This window comes from Canis aureus, chromosome 7 (assembly GCF_053574225.1).
Source record: "Canis aureus isolate CA01 chromosome 7, VMU_Caureus_v.1.0, whole genome shotgun sequence".
Classification (NCBI taxonomy): Eukaryota; Metazoa; Chordata; class Mammalia; order Carnivora; family Canidae; genus Canis; species Canis aureus.
The window spans coordinates 40,553,130-40,571,567 of record NC_135617.1 but is presented as its reverse complement, the minus strand read 5'-3'; the positions used below and the strand labels follow the sequence as shown (position 1 = coordinate 40,571,567).

Sequence of the window (18,438 nt, the reverse complement as noted above, 5' to 3'; positions counted from 1 at the left end):
TACACTCCCCGAAATCTATACACAATAACAATATTCTCTCAACTTTGTATATACATAGAAAATGGGCTAGTAAATGTTATACCTGGGGAAAAGTTCTTTCATGTTGCCAATCTCCAAGAAAACATTGCATTTTTAGCAATAAATAGAGCAAAGTGTTGACTAGTCACAATGATATAACATCAATTCTTACTTTCAGGAAAGTATACAGAAAATATTGATATTCCTTTATTCTGTGACCAAATTCCTTACTAGACTTGCATTCTCAGCTCCAAGCAGAGATCTAATATATAGTGTCAACCTTAAAAATTAAATTAAAAAACCAAGGTTATCATGTAGCAAATGACTTTATTTGGGAATTGCAATTCCAGATATGCAAGCCTGGAAGGAAAAGAGGAAGTTGTGAGGTACTATTTTAAACATTTCTTTAAAGCACTGCCAATCAAGAATCAGTTTTCTGTATTTAGTGATTTTGTCCCTTGGTGCCAGGAAGGACCTTTCCTGGTTATCATGTCCCACTGTGGAAGGAAAGAGCATGGTTATTGGAAACTGTTTAAGACCACATATGAGTAAAGGAATAGAATAGAGAGCTCTCAAGCATTTCCCACTTAAGGACTACCTCTTATCAAAGCTATAAGCTTTAGAGATCATCTTGAAACATCAAACCAGCATCATCCTCTTGGATAGGTTATTTCTGCAAGGGTTTGACAGGCAACAAGCACAAAATTTTTAAAGTATTGTACAACACAAAAAGAGAAGCATAATAATAAATCTAGTTTGTGGAGGCACCTGGGTGGCTCAGTTGGTTAAGTGTCTGACTCTTTGATTTTGGCTTGGCTCAGATCATGATCTCAGGTCATGAGATCAAGCCCCACATCAGGCCCCATGCTCAATGGGGAGTCTGCTTGTCCCTCTCCTCTTCTTGCTTGTGTTCTTTCTCTCTCTCTCTTAAATAAATAAGATTTTTAAAAAAATAAATCTAGTTTGTATAAGATCCTACGTGAAGAACCCAGACCTGAAAGTAACCAGCTAAATACATCAGAGGTCAGGAATCAGTCAAGTTTTCTCTTTGCCTGAAAAAAATAATGTTCTAAATTCCAGAGTTTATCCCCCTTAGCAATGGTCTGAGAGATACAGGTGATGACTTTATTTTTCCAGGAGAATGCCAAGATAAAGGCAATAAGGGGGAAAAGACAGACTTTAATATTTGAAATATAAAATCTTGATGTGGTGTCTTGAGTGGAAGCAATCTGCCTTAATGTCAACTACTTCTCTTTCTTATCCATTTGATTAAAAACTCTCCAGGGTTTGGAAGACCAGATGTCAGGTGCAGCCATCTTTAGCTGTGGAATGTGTGTCCAAGATTCAAGCCCCCAAAGTCTGGCTATCATTTGGGTAATGAGGAGGACCTGGTATAGTTCCTTTCCAAGAAGTTCAAGGGCAGTCCTTGTTCCAAATCAGAAGCATGGGGGGGAAAATGGAAACATTAGTTGGGAGTATGGTAGGCAGATACTTGAGAAAACCAGAATAATTTGGGATCTATTACAGTTTATTAACAGGATTAGAATATAATGCAGACGAAGGTACAAACATAAATTTTCTCTCTATACTTACCCTGATTTTTTACTGAAGATAATCACAGTATATCTAATTTGTGTGCATTAAACTTGGCCTGCCTCAAGTGTAGCAAGAGTAGTAATTCACCATATAAGCACTTTTCAAAACTGCTTTTCTAGAACTTTGTAAGCAAGGTGCCAAGTTGATTTTTCTGAGGAGCTATATTGGCTCCATAAATTAGCCTTAGTTCCTTAAAAACTGTCCTGTAAAATCTGAGTCTATGTACATCTCTCTGAAAATAATCCAATCAGAGCCTTGGTAAAGTAGCCAATATTTCTATTTATTATTACAAGGAAAACAGATTCTCATTGAATTTATGCAAATAACCAACTATATTGCCATGTGAAAAAGTACTCAAGAGTTTCCAAATTCTGGAGGGATCAGGTAGGGAGAAAAAGTAAATATTTCATCATTGTTTACAAAGTTATATTTTACCAAAGTGCTGTATTTCATAGATAGCTTTAAAGAGAGGAGAAAAGGGGGTCCTTTTAATGTAGCAAGCAAAACATTGAAGGACTAGTAATATTTGAAAACTAGGAGTCATAAAAATTATAATCATCTTACTCCATTCATTCAATGCCATGTTATTCTTGTTCTGCTTGAATCTAGTTTTTACATTAGTTCTGGAAATTTTTACCCAGTTTAATTTTATGGTCTCAAAGTTATCAGAAACCGGCACTTTTTTCTGAGTTCTTTCCATGAATCTCTTTGAAAACAAATCACTTCTGTAGGTACATTTTGTAAAAGTATCTGAATAAAAACGTTACTCCCGGGATCCCTGGGTGGCGCAGCGGTTTGGCGCCTGCCTTTGGCCCAGGGCGCGATCCTGGAGACCCCGGATCGAGTCCCACGTCAGGCTCCCGGTGCATGGAGCCTGCTTCTCCCTCTGCCTGTGTCTCTGCCTCTCTCTCTCTCTCTATGTGACTATCATAAATAAATAAAATTAAAAAAAATTAAAAAAAAAAAAAAAAAAAAAAGAAAGGGTTTAAAAACGTTACTCCCTATAAATGAAAAGACTTAAAATGTCCATTATTAAAGATATGATGCAAGTTCATTATGATGGAGTTGACAAGAAAATTTGATTTTCCATATATTTTAAGATAATAATTGGAATCATGGCCAATAACATTTTACCAAGACACCAGATTTCCAGGAACTTCACATAATTTCTAAAATATTTACGTTAATAACATTCACCTGCATAACAAAACCTTAGATGGTTTATTTTTCACTTATTTGAAAATGCTTCTCATGTAATTTAACATATTGAATAACCCTAAAGGGCTTAGTATCTCTCTTTTTATAAGGAGAAAGAACAAATCTATTGTGATGTTTTAGAAACTTTCTAGAAAACCCAAAGTTAGTTCAAGGTCAAAAGGACTATTCAGAATTGGATTTGGGGAAATTTGTCCAAAATATCAAAAGATTTTAGAACATTTGGTCAAATAGTATCATGGGTCAAATAGGATTATGAAATAATACTTAGCCATCCATTTAACCATGGTAACAATAGAAGTTGTTAAAAAGCAAATACAGAAAGATACATAGATCCGAGTTAAAACTTACATAATCAGAGACCTGTTAAAGACAGCAAATACAGAAAATTATTTTAAAAAAATATAGAATCCTTTTTTTTTAAAGCCAGATTAAAGTATAAAGGAAAACTTTTTACAATCGATTATCAAAAGCAGACCAATAGTCCAAGAAAAATTTGTTCTCTTAGCAGATAAAAGGAAAATTATGGTTCAATTTTACATAAATACACTATTAATATTAAAACTTATTGTTAAACCCCTATAACAAATTTATTTAGCTGGATCATATTAAAAGTTTTTCCAAGATTATTTTTTCACAGACCTTCTAAAACTTTTTATGTCCATCTTAGTCTATCCTTTCTATCTGCCTCAACAGAAATGTATCTCCATACTTCATACTTTTTTTTACCCTGGACCTTTTCTAAGCAAAAAACATACCCTACTTTCCTTGTATACAGAGCTATTTCCCTTATTATTTCTACCAGCTTTAATTATATATGTTAATTAGAATTGTTTACACTTATAAACCTTAATTAGAATTCTTAACCCTTAAAAACCTTAATTTTTAATGAAAACTAAGTATGCTATTATGAACTGTCTTTTACATTAGCATTTTTTTTAGGTTGGCAATTTCATGAGTACATTTCATAATTTCTAGAGACATATACTCTATCAAAGTATAATTTTTCAATGTGATGCAAAACATGTTCATTAATAGACCCAAGTATCTTTTGTTTCCCTGTAAAAAGAAGCCAGAAATGGATAAGCCTATGTCAATTAAGGTGTCCATTTTCTATCTTATTTAGAAATTATATATATATTCAGTGAATATCCATCATTTTTTTAACCTGGCAAAACTTTACCTAAAGACTCTTTATCCTACTTACATTTATTTTAACAATTATGTTTAGATTACCCACAAAAACTTGAGACATTAGACAACTAGCCACCAGCCTAAGCTATTTTCTTGCTCACAAATTTTGTAAAAGAAGTAACATGAAGTTACTGCACTTCTAATAAACCTAGCTAGAATGAAGGTTTTATGTTTAATGCTGAGAACTCTAAAGACATGCATTTTAATTGAAACAACAACCTTAAACTTGCTATTATATTAAATATTTTCCCAAATCATGTGAACCTGAAAAATATTTGAGTTAGTATCTATTATATTTCTGATAATTTATAAATGCTTCATTTTCAAGCCAAATGAATAGGGCTTATTTCATAAATTAGCTTTGGTTATATCGCCCAGAAGTAGAAAAATACCGTATCTATAACATACATACATAGTCTTTCATAAATAGACAGAGAGATGCAAAAAGAGAAGACACTTAAAGATATTGTGTTGTTTTTTTAATTCACTAATTTCAGGAGGTAATCCATTTATAAAAACATTTGAGGTTCCTCCCTGGGTTTAATAAATTCTTTAATTATGGTCCATAGTTTGGTAGATGAGGGTATAGAAGGTATAGAGGAGGTGAGGGTGGTGCAGAAGGGAAAGAAGAAGCTGGTACTGGAGACCATTAGGACAGGGAAGGGAAAAAGTAGCCTCAGAGCCCCTTTTATCTACTTTTAATTATTTATGTGTCTTGGTTAATTTAGAAACCTTATTTTGCAAAGAGTGATTTTAGAGTCTTGGATACATTTGGAAGACTCCAGGTACCAATTAAAATAGCCATCCTATTTAGTCTATTTAATTTTAGAGCTGTAGTCTTCTAATTTGGTTCTGCAGGAAAAAAAAAAAAAGTTCTTCATAGTAGCCATAGGAGTTCAAATTATCTTGGGTTCAGTTGGTCCATTTGATTAAGAACACACATGAAGAAGGGCCATATTTTTGTTGTTGTTGTTTATTTGTTTGTTTGTTTGTTTTAGGGCCACAGTTTTGAATACAAAATTGGCCAGGGTCCCAGAAGGAAGATGCTTAGGGAAAATTTAGAGGATTGTGATCCCATACTTTAAAACCAAAGGTTTGGCAAACAAATAAGTAGTCACCAAAAGGCTGATTCCTTCAAGAATAAAGTCAGAGAGCTCACCCAAAAGGAGGAGGGGTGCCTCTGACAAGAGGCTCACCATGCCAAAAATAAAAAGATTACTTACTCATAATGCAAGAGGCTGAAGTGGCTACCATTCACAATGCCTGGAGTTGTTAGTTCATCGAGATTCATCACCTTCTTATCCCACTTCTGACACCATATAATGTCAACTTTAAAAATTAAACAAGAAATATTACTGAGCAGCAAATGAGTTTTTTGGGAATAGCAGAAGAATTGCAATTTGGTGCATGCAAACTATGGCAAACAGTAAGCAAGTCCAGATAACAAAGTGGGACAGCATCCTTTTATAGAGGAAAGGAGAAAGTTGCAAGGGTTGTTTTGAACAAAAGTTTATGGGAGGAAAAAGAGTTTGAAGTGGTGACAGCTTCTTATTAACTCATGTGCAGGCAGCTTGTTGTTGCCAGGTTGAGAGAAAATCTTTCTTTTTCCTACTGGTTATGTAGATTTTGATGAGTAGTAGGGCATGAGAGTTCTCCCTTCATGGATTGCCCCATTTTGAAAGAGGATTCCTTTATTAATTTTCACAATAGTAGGCATTCAATAAATTATTATGTAAAGAATAATTTAAAATTGAAATTAGACCAGTGTGCTTGAATAAAAAGTTATCAAAGAATATATCTGAGTTGGGGCAAAGACCACTATAATAAATGGATTAAGGAGCTAACACCTCAAAGACAGCCACACTGGACTTCAAAGATATTTGCATGATATGCAACTCAAGGCAATGAATGGCAGGTGGAAATTAAAGGAAGAGGAAATGATATGGAGGTTGACTTAAGTGTGGCATACTCAAGAAACTAGAAGCAAATTAAAATTCACTGAAATGTGAGGTCTATAGATAAAAGGAGGAAGTAATTTAGAAACCATATAGTGAAGAGCTTGCACTCCAAGGGAAGTAATTTTACGTAATTTGTTACCAAAAGCTGCTAAAACTTTCTGTTCTATTATGTTCTTTTTGTTTTTTAGTGGGAATGATTTGCTCTGATCTGGAATTTAGAAAGATGACTGTGGCAGTAATAGGTAGGAAAGATTGGAGTAGGGTGAATGAGGAAGTTGAAATACAAAATCGGAAATGACTAATCCAGAAAAGAAAAATGAAGTGGTAGCAAAAGAAAGGAATGAAGGGATGTGGCAGAGTCAAGATTTTTGGATTTGGTCCTTACCTGAACACAGACAGGGTTCTTAACTGAACATAGGGGAGCAGATTAAAGAGGATCCTGCAGGTCTGAACCTGGATTTCTAGTAAAATCACAGACAGAGATTTAGGAAAATCAAGCATACATCTTGTTAGGCCAAATTGCATTTTAATATCTTGGGGATTAAGGTGCCTAATCAGATGTTAAATGAGAAATATCAGGGAGATAGCTTGAATTGTAGTCTTGGATTGAGGGCAAATCTTAAGGAATTCCTAGGAATGCAGTTGCAAACATCTCAAATTACAATCAACAATGTTATCCATTCCATGTTAAAAATATATGCATAGAAGGGTATTTATTTTTATCGTCTCTTCAAAAAACATGGAGATGGGGTGCCTGAATGGCTCAGTTGGTTAAGCATCTGCCTTTGGCTCAGGTCATGATCCCAGGATCCTGTGATCAAGCCCCACATAAGGCTCCCTGCTTAATGGAGAGCCTGCTTCTCTCTCTCCCTCTGTTGCTCCCCCTGCTCTCTCTCTCTCTCTCTCCCTCTCCCTCTCCTTATCCATCTCCCTCTCCCTCTCCCAAATAAATAAAATCTTAAAAAAATGTATGAGGATATCCCTTGTCACATTCTTCCATGGAACCTCTTAAAAACACCATAGAATATTCCTTTGAAGTTCCTAATGAACACCACACATCCAGTAAACCATGCTTTTCAAACTTAGGAGAAGTAAGAGTGAGCAGAGAGCACAAGAAGGCATCTAACCAGGATAATTATGTCCATCTTTGTGGGGACTTGAATTTTTAGTAGATTTGAGGGAATATAAGTAAGATAAAATGTTTTATATTAATTTTATTTTGTTATGAATACAGCTAAGCTGTGGCATAGAAAATAAAATTTATATTACTTTCAAAATATAAAGCTTACAGTTCCAAAGAAATATCTTACTCATAATAAGCTCCTTTCTGCTTTGTCCCGAACTCCTACAATAAGTGCACTGTCAGGCAATCAGCACACTTTGAGAGGAAACATTTGAGCAATCTAGTCTTATGCTGCATCTGTCTTTTCTATAATGCTAAATTAAACTGTTGCAAATATTTGCAGCCAAGTATATCCTTGGGTGACAGTGAAATAATAAAAAATAATACCTACCTTATTCAGTTTTTTTAGATCCTTTGTCTAAGTCCTGGATATATATTTATTTAAATGGAAATATTTTTGAATCTTAACCAGACACTGGTAATGTCAGGTAGTCTATGGGGCTTCAGGTTCTATCTTAAGGATACTCTGGGACTCTGGCCAAGAAAGGTACATAAATCATTCCTTTTTCACAGTACAGCTTCAAAAATCAAGATTAATTCCTGCAGTGTGTGTTGCTCCTTAACATTAGTTTTCCATCAATTCAAACTAATGTTCAACAGCCCACTCTGGATTGAGGACTCCTATGCAATACAAAAAAAGAAAAATAACCATAGGTTTGTTTATACTAGTAAATATGAACAATGAGAGCATAGATGTCTATATTCCTAAGGCTAGAAAAGGTTATTTAGCAAAGTGGTTTCTAAATTCTATCAGCACATGATTCCCAGGCCCCATAATCTAAAGTTTATAGTTGAGAGATTCTCCAACTTTTTCTAAAAATGTCCCTGTTTCTAAAACAGTCAACAGGCATTGACATATAGTAATGCCTACCTTATCTGTAGTTCAGACTTAAATCCCAACTCTATGATTCATACTTCTGAATTTAGAAAACAAAACTTCCAAGTGGTTAGTTTCAAACCCACCTGCAGGCCCTTTATATGCTACTTATGTGGAAAATAAGAAAGCATAATAAAATTTGAAGAGAGACACAATAGAATTTGAAGAGTGTTCCTCTCTGGTGTCCCCTTAAATAGGAGAGAAGACAAGACTTAAGATAGCCTTCCTTGTTGCAGGCACCTTCCCTGACCTGTATACATATGCCGTCTAATTCATTTATTAATTGAGCACATTAATTGAGCACCTACTAAATATCAAACGCTGTGTGTCAGGGATACAAAGAGAAGTCACTGTCCACAAGGTGTTCAGAGACAAGACATGGAGACAGCCCTTCCAAAGATAGTTGCAGTACCATGGGATAGTTTTAGGGTGATCAATATCCAGTTTATGGGCTTGGCTACAGAAGGCACCTGTAACAAGAAACAAGAGTGTTTCTTTCACTCACTTTTCCATCTAAATAAGTCATAAACTTGAATAATCTATAGGAGGGTGCTCCCTGAATATAGGATGTATCTAAGATAGCTGCATGCAAAGAGAATTGTCTTTGGATTCAGAGTGTATTCTAGCTGTCTCACCACTGATGGGAGCTTGGGACCTTTACTTAGCCTCCTGAGCTTCAGTTTCCTAATCAGCAAAGTGAGATGATGACTCCTACCTCCCTGGGTTATTGTGAGGATTGAGAAAGATAATAATGCCTACCATTTCTTAAGTGGCTCTTACGTATGTCCTCTAGTGACAGGTGATATGTATCCCTTTTAAATCTTCAGAACAACCCTGTAAGGTTATTCTGACTGCTAAAACTAGAGCTACAGGGAGATTACATTTTATGCTTCTGACTATACAATTTGAAAGTGATGGAACTAAAATCTAAATTCCAAGTTTGTCCAGATCTAGAACTGTTAGATTTGACATGTCCCAAGTATTTAAAAGAGTGCCTGAGATAGAGTAGGTGCTCAAAACATACAGGTTGTTCACATCCTAATTTTTTTTCTCAAATATCTGAAATTTCATGAAAGCAGTACACAACCTATCACTTTTTCTTTCATATCAACAATTAAAAGACTGCAAACACAGCCTCTCTTGAGTTACAAAGACATAAAATGACAGATAAGAGTTTTATGAAATAAGCTATATCAGGAGATATTTTTGTGTAACTAGGTTGCTGGTCCTCTCAGGATAGGGTTCATATGCAGCTTCAAAGAATGATGTCATAATAACCTGAGTGAAAGGAACATTACTGAGCATTTCTCTTTATTGCAAAAGATGCCTATGTTACTTGACAAGAGTAATAACTCAAGCAACCTGAATTTTATATATAGTGGCAATTAGAATATATTTGCTTATTTAAGAAGAAAATCTACTTGAGTTATAGTTTTATCATCTTCACAAGGTTTTAGAAAATTGAATTTTTCACAGAAGTCAATTTGTTTCGGACACAAGATGTTTCAGCCACAAAAGAAAAAAGTAAACAGATGAAACCGTAAGGTGAGTAAAATCCAAAAAGAGCCATTTTAAAATGGACCAGTAATATTTAGAAGCACAAAAACTTTGAATTAGGTGGTTAAGACCATCAAAGGCATGAGTGCTACAAATAAAAATTAGAGAAGCAAATAGATAAGGGGAAGCTCTTATTATTTTTGAAAACTAAAACCCAGCCACATTTTTTATCCCAAAACTTTTCTGGGTTGGAAACTCTCCAGTATTCACTGTGATTCTGGCTGCCATGTCAATGGAAGCTTCCCTGACTGAAAAAGCTGAAAGGTGTACTTAAGTCTGTGAACAGAAAGGAATCGTGCATGGAAAATCAAACTGAGCCCATGACAGACAGGCAAGCTATTGATTGGCAGCTCTAGTGTGGTACTTCTGTTGGAACCACCAGGCCATCATTGCTATGGTGATTTCTGGCTGTGCCAAGGTGATAATTTCAAATTAGAATGACTAGCTGGCATGTTTTTGCAAGTAATGTTTCTATGTAGGAAGGGCCCCAGATTTCAGCATCCAAATTTTAATTTCTTTCCATCTTCCTTACAGCATCCATGAGCTTTAGTATTCAGAGTAGCTTTCATGAACCTACATAGAACATTGCAAAATGTTTTTGGGCTATATAACATTTGTGTCCACCATATATTTTTCTGAGTATATTTTAATACTGTAGCTCCTCAAAATAAAATCCACTCAGTTCAGAATCAGCTGCTACCTATTCAATCAGAATATGATTGTAAAAACTATAATCATTTAACATATCCTCGTTGTGGGGTAGATTTAACACTTTGCTTCATTAAACATGCTTTATTCAATAGAAACATTTGGTTGCAAGAGACAGAGAGTGACTTTGAGTACCAACCAGAAGAGAACCTTGTTGGAAGGATATGGAAAAACTGACCTTTCCGCCAGTAGACAGTAGGGACCTCCATTGACATTTCCATCAAGTGGGAAGGCTAACTCCCCCAAGGCAAAATCAGGACCCTATCATAGGATGAAAGATAAATGGGACACTACACAGACAAAACCATCACATGCACACCTTAAAATGAGGAAGCTGTGCCAATAACATCAACTACTTTACAAGAGTATATGTGCTTCTTGTCTTTGGAAAGGAACAATCCCATTGAAGAAAGGGCACGTGACTAAAAATTCTATTAGATGGGGATCCCTGGGTGGCTCAGTGGTTTAGCACCTGCCTTCAGCCCAGGGCATGATCCTGGATTCCGGGGATCGAGTCCCACATTGGGTTGCCTGCATGGAGCCTGCTTCTCTCTCTGCCTGTGTCTCTGCCTCTCTCTCTCTGTTTCTCTCATGAATAAATAAATAAACTCTTTTAAAAAATTTTAAAAATAAAAATAAATAAAAATTATACCAGATATTCTCTGAATTTTGGAAATGGAAAAGAGAATAAACAAGATGAGGAATAATTGATTTGAAAATTTTCAACTTCAAAATAAGTGTGTGAAAATTTGGGAATCTGCCCTATTTGCATTTATCTTAGTGAATTCTCGTATCACTTACTCTTATTAGCCATACCATTTCCTTTACTTATCTCAGTTCTAAAATAACATGTACTTGTGTTCTTAGGTGATTAATGCCTATACCCTCCATTCTACCTTGAGCTAGAAGAGGGGGGAAACTCTACTGGATTTTGCACCTGGATCCCTTTTACTTCAGTATCTAGTACAATATGTGATGCTCATGAATATGTATTAACTGACAGAATGAAGTATATTTAGAGAAATGTCAGTAGCATGACTTTAGTCCTACTACCCTAGCAAAAAATTAACTATATGGTAAGATTCATTATTATGAAAAACATTATCTGAAAGTTAGAGCCAGAGTTCATATTCTGATGACTACAGTTTTTTTAAAAAGGTATTTTTTACAGCACAAATCGGTATTTTAATCAGTGTCTTAGGCCCTGGTACTACATGGGAATATTTGCGTCCCCAGGGATAAAATGTATTTCGTTATGTTTGCCAGCTATGTGGTCCTCAAAATCCCTCCACTGAGTTGCTTATGCAAATCCTCCCTCTCATAAATCTCCATCAGCCATTGCTAGTCAAATTATGTTTGCCTGGTGTTTCTCTGTAAATCCTGCAAATCTATTTTCTGTACTCTCCCCAAAACTGATGGGAAGTTAATCGCTCTGTAATTGCTTGCTATGTTTCATGTCCTCATCATGAGTAATGTTGCCATGTTCTCATCCTCAAGCACCTGATTCGTTAACAGCCAACTAAGAGGAGCAAAAGAGCAAGATTTAAAATGTCAGAATTCTCTCATAAAAGTAGGCTAATGAAAATAGAAGAAACTAGCTAAACAAAGTATTGCCTAAACACAGATTCATTAAATATAGGAAATTAAATTTGGCATAACAGAGAATAAGACTTTTTAAAATATGTTTAAGATTTAATTTGCATTTCTCTCTTGCTTTTTTTTCCCCTCAAGATTGTGTTCTCTGTAAGTGTCTTTTTAGAAGAAAATTAGGCATTATAGATCTTCCCCCAAAGATATATTTCTTTTCCAAAACAAATCCTTACTTTTGAAAATACTTGGTAATTAAAACAATAGACCAAATGTTCAAATCATAGCTTAGGCATCAGTATAATATACCCATGAAGCCCACATGAGCAAATGCTGAGTTATGAAGCACATGCTTTAAAATACTATAGAATCTTGCACAAACATGGAGGCATAATCTTGAAAAATCACTGAAATATCGATTTTTAACTTTTAAAAAATCAAAATCGAGGAAGGTATTTTCTCCTTTAAAATAACACTTGTAAATACAGAGAATTTATCTTCTCTGTTAAATACTCTGTAATAGAAAAAGATTCAGTCCATGATATTTACCCTGAGGTCATTTTTATTTAGGACTCTATTTGTTGAATTATGATGAAGTTGGGAGAAAAGGATGTAACCAAGGATGAAGAGTATTAATATATTTAGAAAAGAAAGAGGATTAATATATTTGTATCAGTGATTTGAGAAGCTCATCAACCACACAATTTTTGCTCTGAGCCCTAATTTGTAAGATTCTGTATCATCTCGAAAATAAATAAATGAAACCTATGGGTCAGATTTTCCTTCTGCAAAGCTCCATCATTATTCATGGAAACTCTAAGATTTTAGAACTCACATATATTTCAGACACTTTAGTGCTTTGAGTCAGCCTTAAATGGCAGTGACTGGGATTTTGCTCCCCCTTTAGTACATTCAGCTAGGATTTTAGTGTTTATGGAAATAAAACATAAAAAAAGTAATATTTCCCATGACAAAAATTGAGAGACTTGGGTGCTTTACAAGTCCAAATTTTTAAACATTTTTTTATATTACAACAATTTTTGTAAAACAGCTTTAACTTTGAATGATGAAAATCTTACACAGGAATGACTGCTACATTTTTAATGCACCCACAAGAGAAAACTATATTTTGGTAATCTTGTAAGTGGAAATAAAGCCAATTCTTCATGCTCAAGAAGTGCTGACTATGAAACAAAGATTAGATGCAGCTTATTTGCATTTTTGGTGTCTTTGGGGACTTCCTGGTTCCTGCCAAACTTACATTCCTTATTAGTTAAAGCAAAAATATTAAGTTTCTTCTTAAAATGTGTAAATCAAATTAGAAATGAGAGACTTTCTATTTTCTTTTGCAGAAGGTCATGCATACAAGGAAGAGGCATATGGAACTGTTTCAGGAGCTGAATCAGAAGTTTCAAACTTTGGACAGATTTCGGGATATACCAAATACAAGTAGTATGGTGAGTATGTGTTACTTCCATCAGTACCTGGCACCACACTAATGATGTATCCTGTCAGCCATTATCCTTGCCCTCCGGGAGCTTTTCATTGTCTTGTGAACACAAAAGTGGCATACATAGAAAAAAAATAATGCTCCACAATATATTTTGGAATATACTAAGAAACAAACTAGGAATGATAGACTCTTTAAGCAGTTTTATTCGTATTTAAATGTGTTATCAGTTATAAGCTTTAATTGGAATTAGTTATATATCAAAAATGTGTTAGGTTCATGTGGCCCTTTTATCATCATTAAAATGATCATTCAAACACCCAAATAGTTGACTAAATTTTTACATTTTAATTTGAATGTCTGACATTTTAAGGTCATAAAATATAATTATATATTTCTTTATATTATGTGTATGTGTATATATGTATATACATACATTATTTCATATATATATGAATATAATATATATGAATATATATATAATATATATTCATATATATATGAATGTATACTTGGTTTCACTTTGTTACGTGAAACCAAAATGTTAAGTTTTGTCTCCAGGAAATTCAAGATTCACTTGTTCTATAACAAGAGTTTTGGGAAACACATCAACATTGAAAGCATTGATATTTGATTAGACTATTTTCTTCTCATTCATTCATACTACTACAGTCGTAGCATAGGAATTCATCAAATGGTATTTTGCAGTTACCGTGGACATGGCACAGTCATAGCTTCAGAGAAGGCTCCATGATTATTTGAGTACAAAGCTCAACCAAGAACTATCTGATCATGGACAAGTTACCCAGCTCAGGTTTCTAACCCTCAATTTATCCTACATTGAACAAAGAAAACAGAAAGTAGTAAATGTTTTCTTTATTCTCATAACACTTTTAACACTTTCCAAAGCAGGAAGGGCATGTGAGAGGTTAAGAAGCTGAGACTCAACTATGAGAGATAAAGCTGGAACTACCATCTGACTCCACTGTTCCTCACTCCAAATATGGTACTCCTGCTTTGCCTTACACCTTTGCAGTCCTTCTCCTCCTCCTAACATCTGATATTCTGGCATATATATAACACTCTAAGAGACATGTGTTTGTGTTGGTGTTTGATCACCAACTCTAGTGAGCCTTGGGTATGTGTGTTGTGGGTCTAAGTCCTAGCTTCCTAATTAGTAACATCAGTTTATCATGAACAAGAATTTATGTACCTTTGTTTCTCCTGTATTCCTCTCAGTACTAGTACAAGGCTGGTCATGGTAATTTATCAGTACATACCTGTTCTTGGCTTATTGAATGTTTCTGATAGTTCAGTCTATGTTTGGCTTTTTGAAAAAAATTTTAATATATTTATTTGAGTGAAACAGCACAAGTGGGGAGGGGGGAGAGGGACAGAGGGAGAGGGAGAAGCGGAGTCCCCACAGGAAGCCCAACATGGGGCTCGATCCCAGGACCTCGAGATCATGACCTGAGCTGAAGACAGATGCTTAGCCTGCTGAGCCACTCAGGCATCCCTTAATCTGTGTTTGGTAAATGAAGATTATAAGAAATACAAGAGACCTTAACTCTTAAATGGTCCATAAATAATTCACATGTATATCAACCTATTTTCCTCCTTATAGCAAGAATCATGCATTACTTGGTATCATCAACACAATACTGGGCATATAGAAGACCCTTGAATGTAGTGAGTGGTTCTTTCTTATCTGCTCCTAATATTGAGCCATCAATTTTTAGTTTGCCAGGCAAATGAGACTTGCACCATTGAGATTAGACCTAAACACATTAGCTACTCATTTTGGAATACTGAAAGCTAACATTGAAATAAATTGAAGAAACTTCATTTGCTAAAGAAAAGAGAGAGAGAGAGAGAGAGAGAGAGAGGGTTATGTTTACAAATCTGAAAGGCTTATGCAACAGATACAGCTGGCTGACTGCTATAATATGATTGTAATCTCCCCTTGTTGTATGGTCTGGGTATTAAATCATTAATGGCACAAATATCTGTATCTCAGTTTCCTGACAACCAAAATAGCCTACTAATTACTCCACATCTCTGCAGCAGCACGCCTATTCTAGAAAAGATTTATAAATATTTATCATTTGGGAGGTTAGGAGTGGGAAGGATAGAGCTGTCATTGCTGCTTGACTATTGTCCTAAATATCTGAGAACAGGAAAAAAAAAGAGTTCCTTATTCAGTTTTGATTAATAATGAACATGTGAGTGAGTTCATTATCCTTAATTCAGTCATAATTTGTGTGGCACATTGCTAATGAAAAATCGCATAATTGGATGGAGAAAGACATTTTCAAAACAAAAATCTCAAAGTCTTTTCCTTTTTTTCTGGCTACTAACTCACAACACCTGCCTAGCACTGCAAATGATGGTAATTATGTAGAATTTTGGGAATCAAAGGGAACCCAAAAGACCATTTAGTCCATTTCCCTGCTTCCAGGCAGGACAACATCTAAATCACACTACAAAGAAAAGGCAGTATTGAAAGAATTCTTTTACTTTGAGTGTGTCTCACAAACTATTCTCCATCAAGATTCCTTCCCTCCAAGGAGCTTCTCCAAATCTTCACTCTTTTAGAATACAGAATAAACAAATTCTCATTCCCTTGTCTCCAGTATTGTAGGTTAGAAGAAGGAAGGAAAGAAAGAAGAGAGGAAAGGAAGAAAAAAAAGGAAGGAGAAAAACAGAAAAGAATGGAGGGAGGGAGGAAGAAAGGGACTTACCCAGAAGTGACAGCTAGACTGTGCCTGGAACCCTGAGCTATGGGAAATGCCCAGGTGGCCTTCCTATGGTCCAGGTGGCCTTGAATTCTCATATTCAGCTAACATTCCATTTCTATGTATATAGCCTAAGGCCAAATTAGCATCTTTAGAAGCTTCATCCATGTTGACTTATATTGAAATTGTAATTCTTTTATTGTGATACAATTAACATAACAGTATTAGTTATGGTTTAATATTTGTATATACTGCAAAATGATCACTTAGTTAATCTAGTTTCCTCCTGCCAGCATATAAAATTATGTAATATACAATATTGTTAACTATAATCTCATTCTATATATTACATTCCCATGATTTATTTGTCTTTGAAGTGTGTATATATTTTTTTTTTTTTTGAAGTGTGTATATTTTGACCTCCTTTTCCCATTTTACCTTCCTCCAAAACCCCCTCCCTGCTGGCAACCAGCAATGTATTCTTTACACTTATGAGTTTTGTTTTGTTTTTTCATTTGTTTTTTATATCCTACATTTAAGTGAAATCATATGGTGTTTGTCTGACTTATTTCATAATAAGCATAATAACCTCTAGTCTATACATGTTGTCACAAAAAGGGCAAAATTTCATTATTTTTTATGACTGAGTAGTATTCCATTGTATATCTATAAACCACATCTTCTTTATCCATTTGATTATTTCCATATCTTGGCCACGTAAATAATGCTGCAATGAACATAAGGCTGCATATGCCTTTTCAAACCAGTATTTTCATTTTCTTTAAATACCCAGAAGTGGAATTGCTGGATCATATGATAGTTCCATTTTTAGTTTAGTAACCTCCTTACTGTTTTCCATAGTGGCTGCACCAGTACACAAGGGTTCCTTTTCGTCCACATCATTGTCAACACTTTTTATTTTTTGTCTTTTTGGTAATAGACATTTCCAAAGGTGTGAAATATCTCATTGTGGTTTTGATGTGCCTCCTTTGTTATAAATTTATCGATCATATATGCATAGGTTTATTTCTGGGCTCTTTATTCTGTTCCATTATTCTAAATATCTGTTTTTATGCCAATACTATACTACTTTGATTACTATAAGTCTGTGATAAGAGTTTGAAATCAGGGAGCATGATGGCTCCAGCTTTGTCCTTCTTATTCCAGATAGCTTGGTTATTTAGGATTTTTCATGGTTCCATGTTACATTTTAGAATTTTTCTATTTCTGTGAAAAATGCCATTGCTATTTTAACATGGATTATATCAAATCTATAGATAGCTTTGGGTAATATGACATTTGAGCAATATTCTTCAAGTCTGTGAACATAGCATGTCTTTCTATTTATTTGTGATTTCTTCATTATCACTCACTAATTTCGGTAGTTTTCTGTGTATAAGACTTACACCTCCTTGGTTAAATTTATTCCTGCTTTATTCTTTTTTGGTATAATCGGAACTGTTTCCTTGATTTCTCTGATAGTTTGTTGTTAGTGTATGAAAACATAAAGGATATTTGTATGTGTATCCTGCAACTTGACTGAATTTATTGGTTATAACAGTTTTTTTGGAGGAGTCTTTAGGGCTTTTTACCCATAAAATTATGTTCTTTACAAATAAGACAGTTTTACTTACTTCTTTCCAATTTGGATGTCATTTATTTCCTTTTCTTGCCTAATTGCTTCAGCTAGGACTACCAATACTGTACTGAAGAAAAGTGGCAAGAGTGGGCATCTTTGTCTTGTACTTGATCTTAGAGGAAAAGCTTTTACCTTTGCATCTCTGAGTATAGTGTTAGCTGTGGGCTTGACATATATGGCCTTTATTATCTTGAGGTACATTCCCTCTGTAACCACATTTTTAAGACTTTTTTATTATAAAGTCATGTTGAATTTTGTCAGATGTGTTAGTTGCATCTGTTGAAGTGCTTATATGATTTTTATCCTTCATTTTGTTTTTTTTGTTTTTTTTTTTTAATTTTTATTTATTTATGATAGTCACACACAGATAGAGAGAGAGAGGCAGAGACACAGGCAGAGGGAGAAGCAGGCTCCATGCACCGGGAGCCCGACGTGGGATTCGATCCCAGGTCTCCAGGATCGCGCCCTGGGCCAAAGGCAGGCGCCAAACCGCTGCGCCACCCAGGGATCCCTATCCTTCATTTTGTTAATGTGGTGTGTCACATTGATTGATTTTCAGATGTTGAACTATCCTTGCATACCTGGAATAAATCAGATGTGATCATGGGATATCTTTTTAGTATATTGTTGAAAATTGAGTTTGCTGTATTTTGTTGAGGATTTTTACATCTGTGTTCATCAGGGATATTGTAATTTCCTTTTTTTGTGTGGCATCCTTGTC

General features: G+C 34.9%; 1 protein-coding gene and 1 long non-coding RNA gene across 6 annotated transcripts in view; one reads left to right on the top strand and one right to left on the bottom strand.

The window, feature by feature from the left end:
- ADGRB3 (adhesion G protein-coupled receptor B3) overlaps positions 1 to 18,438 on the top strand; it is a 714,356-nt gene that overhangs the window by 688,049 nt on the left and 7,869 nt on the right. For all 5 annotated transcript variants that reach the window (XM_077903497.1, XM_077903496.1, XM_077903499.1 and 2 more), the window contains one exon: positions 13,246 to 13,350. In XM_077903497.1, coding sequence (XP_077759623.1) covers positions 13,246 to 13,350 — 105 coding nt within the window. The remainder of the gene's footprint in view (positions 1 to 13,245; positions 13,351 to 18,438) is intronic.
- LOC144317293 (uncharacterized) lies at positions 293 to 7,781 on the bottom strand. Its single transcript, XR_013383244.1, has 4 exons — positions 7,496 to 7,781; positions 6,367 to 6,442; positions 5,247 to 5,352; positions 293 to 515 (listed from the first exon to the last, which is right to left on the bottom strand). It is a non-coding gene; the product is annotated as an uncharacterized LOC144317293 (long non-coding RNA).